Source organism: Talpa occidentalis, unplaced genomic scaffold, assembly GCF_014898055.3.
Source record: "Talpa occidentalis isolate TD23 unplaced genomic scaffold, MPIMG_talOcc4v2.1, whole genome shotgun sequence".
Classification (NCBI taxonomy): Eukaryota; Metazoa; Chordata; class Mammalia; order Eulipotyphla; family Talpidae; genus Talpa; species Talpa occidentalis.
Genome location: NW_026555331.1, coordinates 101,341,227 through 101,351,342, shown reverse-complemented (window position 1 = coordinate 101,351,342; position 10,116 = coordinate 101,341,227). Strand labels below are relative to the sequence as shown.

The window sequence follows — 10,116 nt, the reverse complement described above, 5'->3', positions numbered from 1 at the left end:
CCAGAAGCGCTTCTACATGTCATTTGAAGGGCAAAAGATATGATTGTACCAACAAATAAGAAATGATAAAAATTGTAATTTGATGACTTGAGAGAAATGCTAAAAAGAAATTTAACAAATGTTGTCATTTAAATATACACTGAAATGACTCAGCACTGATACTTTGAAATGAACCAGAGGTTTTCTATAAATTTCTTAGCATTACCTCCTCCACAATGCTTTCCCTGTCACCCCTCTTCCATAGGATGAGCAGCCCTCCTCTGTGATTCCACAAGCTCTGTCCAGAGCTATCATTGGATATTCCATGCTGTGTTGTGAAGATGTGCCTACATCTCTGACTTTCTCAATAGATTATATGCTTTATAAGTGCAAAAACCATGTTTTACTTATATTTATATCCCTTCAAGTGGATAAAAAGCAGATGACAACTATCATTTGTTGAACAAAAGTGTCACCCAACATCATGAGCCAGCCAAGATACTGAAAATCTGTACAAGATTTCTCCAGCAATCTAGTAACCTTTTCTATTATAATTATACTATATAATTTCCAAAAGTAACTACAGAAAACCCTCCCTTAACAACTACAGTTAAATAAAATTTCAAAGCATACAATATTTTACATAGCCAAATATGTTTTATTTTTTATAAGTGGAATACCAAAAACACAACCCAACTAGCTCCAGAACACATTCAGAATTTTTTTCAGTTTATTTAACCAAACTAAACAAAGTTATTAAAATGAATATTTGCACTAACAAAGAATATTATTCCATCAATCAAATTTGGTTTCACCATTTCTTATCTTTTCCTTGCTCCATCTTAAATTCTTCCTCTTTATATTGAATATATTCAGTATCTTTTTCTGGGTTTGGAATTGACTTCCCCTTTGGTAGCAAAAAACATTCAGCATTCAGAACTTGTTCAGCTGTCATTGAATTTCTACAACAGATCAAGCTACAGAGGAGGGATTTGATATTATCATCCTGCAAGCAAAAAGAGATGTTACAAAAATAAATAACAACAATCGAACAGCAAAAGGACAAATTTGTAATAAGGAAGGAGAATTCAATTCAAAAACACTTTTAGTCAATGATATAGAATAAAAGTATTTTCTATTTAGATTTTTTAAAAGATTTCTACAAAATCCAACTGGTTTTTATTGGAAAGGAATTACTCTAGTAATAAAAACAATAATAATGTGTGTTGGGGGGAGGAGTAAATGGAAAGAAAATCACCACTGAAATAAGTCAAAAACAAGTGAAAATCCAAAACGAACACTTTATAACTCCCCCTTGTTTTAAGGCATGGAGTCAGAGTTTGACACTGCAGATTTCACACTGGTGCCTCTACAAAGGCACCCTCCTTTACCTGATCAACTGCTTCTGGGTTCAATTTTGAAGTTTTGATCTTATATAGGAACTCTTCTACTACCACTACCATCACCATCATTATAGGAACCATAATTTATTAGGGCTCACTATTTCAAAGAAATGTTATTTCTATTATCACTTGTAAACAACACAATGATTATTATTTCCATGTCCCTACGCAATTGGGTATGCCTTCTTCACTCCCTTTGATGACTCTAATCAGAACACATTTCATACTAAATAAAAATCACCTGTTGACTGCTGGCATCCTCAGACCCTAAGATTCTTCAGATCATAAATTTTAGTTTACTATTTCATCCCCAACAACTAGCGTAGTGTCAAGAAGATACTCAGTATTTACTAAATGAATAAAATGTCAACACCTATACTGCACTCTATAGAATGTTTTAAACATATGTAAAGGCGAGTTTTATGGCCAAATAGATTGACTCAGAAAAGGAACTCTGGATAGCAAAATTAATGGAAGTAAACTGAGCGCTTCATTTATACAAAATACACACACACAGACACAAACACACACACACAGAGAGCGGTAGTACCCTCAGAAGGTATAAACTTAACCAAAAAGTACAAAATCTAAATGAGAAAAAATAGCACATACTCTTAAAAACAACAAAGGTAGATATAGAACAAGTAGAGAATTGTGTGTTCTTGGACAAAAAGATTCACAATAAATGTGCCGATTTTCCCAAATTTATAAACTTTACATGACTCTAATAAAAATGCAGAATTTTTCCCTTCAAACAATATAAGTGAACTGTAAAGATCTTTTAGAAGAATAATACGCAGACATGAGAGACCTGAAAAAAAATAGCAATGAAGCAATAGCCTTCTCAACTATTGAAAGATATTTAAAAATCTGTTAATAAAAAAAAAAAAGGCACTGGAACATGACTAAACAAACTAATGGGACAAAATTGAAAAACTGAAAATATACTCCTATAAAATGAAATTTTAATGTGTGAAATGATTGCCTTTCCAGGGGAGGGATAACTTTTTAATAAAATGTTTTACAATGGAAAAGGATATTATCAAATCTATTTCTCATACCAAACACCACTCTGGGGGGGATGCTGATAATGGGTAGAACACGCATACATATGTCAAAAGAGACAGTAGATGGGAAATCTCTACCTGCCTCTCAATTTTGGCAAAAACCTAAAACTGCTATTAAAAAGGGAGGGGCTACAAAAAAATAATTATAAAATATTTTTAAATGACAAAAAATGAGGATTTTCTTCACCTAAAAAATGGCATGAAAATTTATTTAGAACCCAATCAATATACTTTCACAGATTCACTTACTGCCACATGTAACCTCTTATTATCTAATCATACTAGATGATTTAATTACAAAAGAACATTAATATTAACATAACAGGATACTGGAGGATACAACAAAGACTAATTTACCTCCAGTATTAGACTTACATAATTTGTGTCAAACATACAATCCAGCAGTATTTTCTGGCAACAATTCCCTGGCAGTAGTCTAAATAGGGCACTTTAATACTTTTCAATACCTTACTGTGAATGCTACTCTGCAATCTTACAAAAATTAGAGAACATTCTCAAGTATTTAGTTTTGCATTATTACTACATATCACATTTCCAATCAAAAAATGACTAAAGATCACATACCAAATGACACTGATCCACTTTCGGGATTCCATCTTCATTTGTTTCAAATTCCTGATTTTGAACAGAAAGCTGTTAAAGAAAATGAAAATGAATAAATACCCAATGTACCAAAATGCCATTCCTATAGCAAAGTCAAATCTGGAACTTTTCAGCACCTCCCTGGTGGCCCATCAACCTGTGGGGCAGGCTGCGGCAAGAGTTCCATTCCTGGCCAGCCACAGAGCAGCACACATGGCACAGTGGACCTCTCCTGACTCGCCAGCTGCTCCCCTCAGCAGTATGTTTCAGTCAGTCTGCCTGTTCTGTTTCCCGTTCTTTCTCTGGTGGATCCTCTCACCCGCCTCCCTGCCCCCCACCCCCCTGCCCCAACACACACACACACACACCTCTGGCCTGTACTCCAGCTCTTGCATGCATAAATAAATAAATCTTTAAAAAAAATCTGGAACTTTTCAGATTCTAGTGAGAAGATGACCACTCACCCAAAGCACATTAGCTCTTGTAGGACAAAAAACTATTCATTCACAAACAACAAATAGTTCCTGAGGCTCCTAAAGCATCAGAGTTGATGCACACACTATAAGCACTTTTAATATACTAAATATACTAAAATTTAGTAGCTTACATATAAAACTGGCTTCACCAAAATTCATACATTACAGACAACAAAATAAATAAGGCAATTTTTCTTCCACTCTGATACCCAAACTGTGTTCAAGAAATGTCAAGCTTTTAAAATGAAGTAAAAGATAAACAACTGGAACTACATCAAACTAAAAGGCTTCTGTACCACAAGAGACAATTACCAAAACAAAGAGACACCCTACAGATTGGGAAAAAATACCTGCACTCCACACAACTGATCAGGGACATATATCAAAGATCTACAAAGAGCTTACACAACTAACAAAAAAAAAAAATAATCCAGGCAAAAAGTGAGCAGAAGAGCTAAAAAGACATTTATCCAAAGTAAAATAAAAATTGCCAACAAGCTCATGAAAAAATTCTCATCACTTATAATCAGCGAAATGCAAATCAAAACCACAATGAGATATCACCTCACCCCAAAAGAATGATCCACATTAAAAAAAAAAAAAAAATGACAACAACTAATTCTGGCAAGGACATGGAGAAAAAAGAACACTCTTATATTGCTGGTGGGGATGAAAAATGGTTCAAACACTATGGAAAGCTGTGTGGAGGACCCTCAAATTATTAAAAATGGATCTACCATATGACCCAGCAATTCCATTCCTAAGAATCTACCCAGAGGTCACAAAAACATTAATTCTAAAGGAAACTTGCACACCTATGTTTATTGCAGCAAAATTTACAATAGCAAGATATGGAAACAACCTAGTTGCCCCAAAACAGATGACTGGATCAATAAGATGTGGTATATATACATAATGGAATACTACTCAATCATCAAAAAAGATAAACTCATGCCATTCGCAGCAACATGGATGGAGCTGGAAGGGATTATGCTCAGTGAAATAAGTCAAAAAGAAAAACAATATGAGATGGTTTCACTTACAGGAATAATACAGGAGAACTGTACAAGGGATCAGGAAGAGAAAAAAAAAAAACTAGGGGCGGAGCAACATGGCGGCGAGGAGACGCTGCGAGTAAGATCTCCCATTAAAAAAAGTTAATAGGGAGGAAAAGCGGCAGGTCCCAGTGAGAAGTGGGACACAGAAGATAAACGGACGACTCCAGCAAACTACCCGAAGAAGAAAGTCGCCATAAAAGAGGACTAGAAGGGAGGAAAGCGCAGAACACTGCTCCCCTCCCCCACCCACAGAGTCGGCACTCTCCGACCCACAGAGAGGAGGAAAAAAAACAAACTAAAACGACCAACAAGAACAAACTACACAGCAAGCGGGACTGTGAGTGGAAAGGAACTATGGCAGCCACCACACCCTGTGAACGGGTGCTGTAGAGATCCCTGCAGGATTCGCCGCAGCGGTGAGCGAACAGCTCCAGCGCCATTAGAGAACAACAAAGACCATCGGAGGAGATCTGCACACAGCCCCGGACCAGCTGGTAAGCTTGCACGGAAAAGCAGCGCGCTTGGCGCGCTTGAAAAGCAAACACGGATTGGGATCGCGGCTGCCCAGGTCCCCGCGCCTACAACCTAGGCTTGCGGAGACGCGGAGGCCCTCACTGAGGTGAAAGTCCCTCACTGAGTGAGCAGGAACCAGGCGCCCAGGCACGGGAGCAGGGTGCAAAAGGCGCCATTCCCGTGCCACTGAACTGGGCTATAGCCCGCGTCCTGGACCTGAGGGCTTTGGAACTGAGACCCGGGGCACGAAATTCGGGGCATGGGTTCTCCACGACGGTGGGGCACAAGGCAGACACAGCATCCCAAAGCCGTTGAGGTTTACCCTACCATTCTCGCACTGTTCCCTGTCCCATGGGGGGGGGGGAAATGCAAATCAAAACTACCATGAAATACCATCTTACAGCAGTGAGAATGGCACATATTAAAAAAACTAGCAACAACAAATGTTGGCGAGGGTGTGGAGAAAAAGGAACTCTTCTGCACTGTTGGTGGGAGTGCAAACTGGTCCAACCACTGTGGAGAGCTGTGTGGAGATTTCTGGACCTACTAAACATAGAGCTTCCATATGATCCAGCAATTCCACTCCTAGGTATTTACCCAAAGGACACAGAAACATCCATTCCAAAGAGCACCTGCACCCCTATGTTTATGGCAGCACTATTTACAATAGCTAAGCTTTGGAAACAGCCCAAATGCCCCCAAAATAGATGACTGGCTCAAGAAGATGTGGTACATATACACCATGGAATATTACTCAGCATTCAAAAAAGAGAAACACATGCAATTTGCAGCAACATGGATGGCGCTGGAAGGGATCATGCTCAGCAAAATAAGCCAAAAAGAAAAAGAAAAATACCAGATGGTCTCACTCATAGCAGGAATCTAGAAAACTTAAATAAGGGACCAGGAAAATGAATAACTATAAGAAAGTGAAAATCAAAATCAACAAAAAACTATGAACCAGAGACACTTTTAGGGGGGAGGGAGGGGAGGGATTGGGGTCAGAATGGGGGGGCTGCAATTGTATGGGGGATATAAAAATAAAATTTATTATTTAAAAAAAAAAGAAAGAGTAAAAGAAAAAAAAATAAAGATTTATTTTTATTTATTTATGCAAGCACTAGGTACAGTCAGAAGCACAGGAGGGTGAGAGAATTCACCAGAGCCAGAGCAGGGAGCAGAACAGGCAGAAGGACCGAAGGACACTGCTGAGGGGAGCAGCGGGTGGCAGGAGAAGTCTGCGCGCCATGTGGGACCCTCCTCCGGTGGCCAGGGAGCAGCCGGGGATTGAACCGGCACCGCAGAGGCCGCGGGCAGCTTCGCAACCCAGCGATCAACCACTGCGCCACCGGGGAGGCCCAGAACAGGGAAATTTCTTAAGAAAAGACTTCTTGAAAAGGGCAGAAGGCTTCTCGAGGACCCAGTGGCCAGCTGGGAAGTTAGCCCACGCCAGGACCCTTCCGACCAGCAGTCTGAGCCCACAGAGGGAGCAGGCACCCACGTCCGGGGCAGACCGGGCGCGCAAAAGAGTGTGCCTGAGACCGGATGTGCAGGGACTGAGTCCCGCTTCGCCATATTAGAACAGGGAAATTTCTTCAGTAAAGACTGCCTGAAACCAGCAGAAAGCTCCCCCAGAAGCCAGAGATGGCTCCTGGAGGAGCCAGAGGGGAACAGAGAAGTTCACCCATGATGCCGGCCAGTCCCAGCAACACAGTGTCCCAATGCATACGACAAATTAGAAAACAGACAGTAGGGAGTAGAAGAACCACACGCAACCTAACAACTCCTCAGGAAAGAAGCACACCACAAAAAGAAAACCACCCCCCAGATTGCAACGACAGTAACTTGGAAGAACTTCTGAGCCTTCCAGAAAGAGAATTTAAAATTGCCATGATTAAAAAAGTGACAGAAGTCATAAAGGAAAACAATGATCAGAAGAAAGAAATTGAGTCCCTAAAGAGGGAAAACAATGGTCAGAAGAATGAACTTGAGTCCCTAAAGAGGGAAGTAAAAGAAATGCAGGAGATCAAAGAATTAATGGAGGAACTAAAGAACTCTGGGAAAAGCAATGAAAGCAGAATAGATGAAATGGAAGAACGAATAAGTACTCTTGAAGACACAGAAATAAAAAGAACCAAAACAGAAAAGGAAAGAGAAGTACGAAGGAAGAAGAATGAAGAAAGACTTCGGGAACTATCTGACTCCATGAGGAAAGGAAATATAAGAGTTATAGGAATACCAGAAGGAGAGGAGAGAGATGTAGGAACAGAGAAGATATTCAAGGAGATAATTGAAGAGAACTTCCCAAACGTGAAGAAGGAGCTGAAAATTGATATACAAGAAGCAAGAAGAACACCAAACTTCCACGACGAAAGGAAAAATACAGCAAGACACATAATAGTAAAGCTCCCAAGAATCCAGGACAAGGAAAAAATAATGAAGCTGACAAGAGGGAAGAAACAGATAACATTCAAAGGAAAACCAATCAGGCTGACATCAGACTTCTCTGAAGAAACACTACGGGCAAGGAGAGGGACATAGTCAACAGACTCCAAGAAAACAGATGCCAACCAAGAATACTCTATCCTGCAAAGCTCTCCTTCCTCGATGAAGAAAGAATAAGGACCTTCCCAGACAAACAGAAACTCCGGAATTTCATTACGACAAAACCCCCACTCCAAAAAATACTACAAGGAATCCTAAAGCCAGAACCTCAGAGGGACGAATAACAACGAAAGAAGACCAAAAAAAAAAAAGTTATTAAAAGAATAAATAAATAAAATCAAAGGAAAGACAAACACAATGGCAAATACAGATGCTAACATATCAATATTAACTCTAAATGTAAATGGACTAAACTCTTCAATAAAAAGACACAGAGTCGCAGGCTGGATTAAGAAACAAAACCCAACCTTTTGCTGTCTCCAGGAAACACATTTAGCTACAAAAGATAAAAACAGACTCAAAGTTAAAGCACGCAAAACAATCCTACAAGCAAATGGACCAAAAAAGAAAGCAGGAACAGCTATACTTATATCAGATAAAACAGACTTCAAACTCAAAAAAATAAAAAGAGACCCCAATGGTCACTACATTATGATCAAGGGGACAATACTTCAAGAAGAAATAACACTCATTAACATATACTCACCTAACGAAGGAGCACCAAAATATATCAGACAACTGTCGTCCTCTCTGAAAACAGACATCAGAGAAAACACATACGTAGTGGGAGACTTCAACACACCACTAACAACAATGGATAGATCAACAAGACAAAAAATAAGTAAAGAAACTAAAGCTCTAAATAAAGACCTAGAGCATTTGGGCTTAACAGACATCTATAGAACACTAAACCCAAAAAACACGGAGTACACATTTTTCTCAAGCGCACACAGATCATTCTCCAGGATCAATCACATACTGGGGCACAAGACAAACATCAACAGATACAACAAGATTGAAATCATACCAACCATCTTTTCTGACCATGAAGGCATCAAACTAGAAATAAACCATAAAAAGAAGGCAAGGAACTATCCTAACTCATGGAGATTAAAAACCACACTACAGGAAGACCACTGGACTAATGAGGAGATCAAAGAAGAAATTAAAAAATCTTTGAATTGAATGACAAGGAGGACACCAATATCCTAAATGTATGGGATGCAGCAAAAGCAGTAATAAGAGGAAAATACATAGCAATAGAAGCTCACATCAAGAAACAAGAAAGAACTCAAAGAAACAACCTAATCTCGAAGCTCAGAGATCTAGAAAAAGAAAAACAAAAAAAACCCAAAACCAGTAGAAGAAAAGAAATAATAAAAACCAAAGCAGAAATAAATGAAATTGAAACTAAAAAAACAATCCAAAAGATCAATGAAACCAAGAGCTGGTTCTTTGAAAAAATCAATAAAATAGACAAACCCCTAGCCAGGCTCACAAAGGAAAAAAGGGAGAAAGCACAAATAAACAGGATCATAAATGAAAGAGGAGAAATCACAATGGACACAGCAGAAATCAAAAGAATAATCAGTACCTACTATGAACAGTTATATGGAAACAAGTTCAACAGTCTAGAGGAGATGGACAAATTCCTAAAACTCTACAATCACCCAAAACTAGATAAAGAAGAAATAGAACACCTAAACCAACCAATTACAAGCAGCGAAATTGAAATGGTAATCAAAAACCTCCCCAAAAACAAAAGCCCAGGACCTGATGGATTTACAGATGAATTCTACCAAATGTTCAGAGATGAATTGGTGCTTATCCTTCAAAAACTCTTCCAAAAAATTGAGAAGGAAAGGACAATACCAAACACGTTTTATGAAGCCAATATTACACTAATACCAAAACCAAATAAGGACAACACAAAAAAGGAAAACTACAGGCCAATCTCCCTAATGAACACTGATGCAAAAATCCTCAATAAAATTTTAGCTATCAGAATCCAACAATGTATCCATAAGATAATTCACCACGACCAAGTAGGATTCATTCCAGGGACACAAGGATGGTTTAACATCCGAAAATCAATCAACGTTATCCAACACATCAACAAAAAGAAATATAAAAACCATATGATAATATCAATAGATGCTGAGAAAGCTTTCGACAAAGTGCAACACCCATTCATGATAAAAGCCCTTGAAATTCTTGGGATACAAGGAACATACCTCAACATCATAAAGGCCATCTATGACAAGCCAACAGCCAGTATCATTCTCAATGGTGAAAAGCTGAAAGCAATTTCATTAAGATCTGGAACAAGACAAGGATGTCCACTCTCACCACTGCTTTTCAATATAATACTGGAAGTCCTAGCCAGAGCAATAAGACAAGAGAAAGACATACAAGGAATCCAAATAGAAAAAGAAGAAGTCAAACTATCACTATTTGCAGATCATATGATAATATACATAGAGAACCCCAAAAACTCCACAGAAAAACTAATTCAACTCATCAATCAGTTCAGTAAAGTGGCAGGATACAAAATCAACACGCAAAAGTCAGT

At 38.6% G+C, this 10,116-nt stretch overlaps 1 protein-coding gene across 3 annotated transcripts in view; it reads right to left on the bottom strand.

The window, feature by feature from the left end:
* Positions 1 to 621: 621 nt before the first annotated feature.
* Positions 622 to 10,116, bottom strand: part of STK31 (serine/threonine kinase 31) — an 82,498-nt gene continuing 73,003 nt past the window's right edge. For all 3 annotated transcript variants that reach the window (XM_037509239.2, XM_037509249.1, XM_037509255.2), the window contains exons 23-24: positions 3,035 to 3,103; positions 622 to 985 (exon numbers count right to left, since the gene is read on the bottom strand). In XM_037509239.2, coding sequence (XP_037365136.1) covers positions 791 to 985; positions 3,035 to 3,103 — 264 coding nt within the window. In that variant the 3' untranslated portion in view covers positions 622 to 790. The remainder of the gene's footprint in view (positions 986 to 3,034; positions 3,104 to 10,116) is intronic.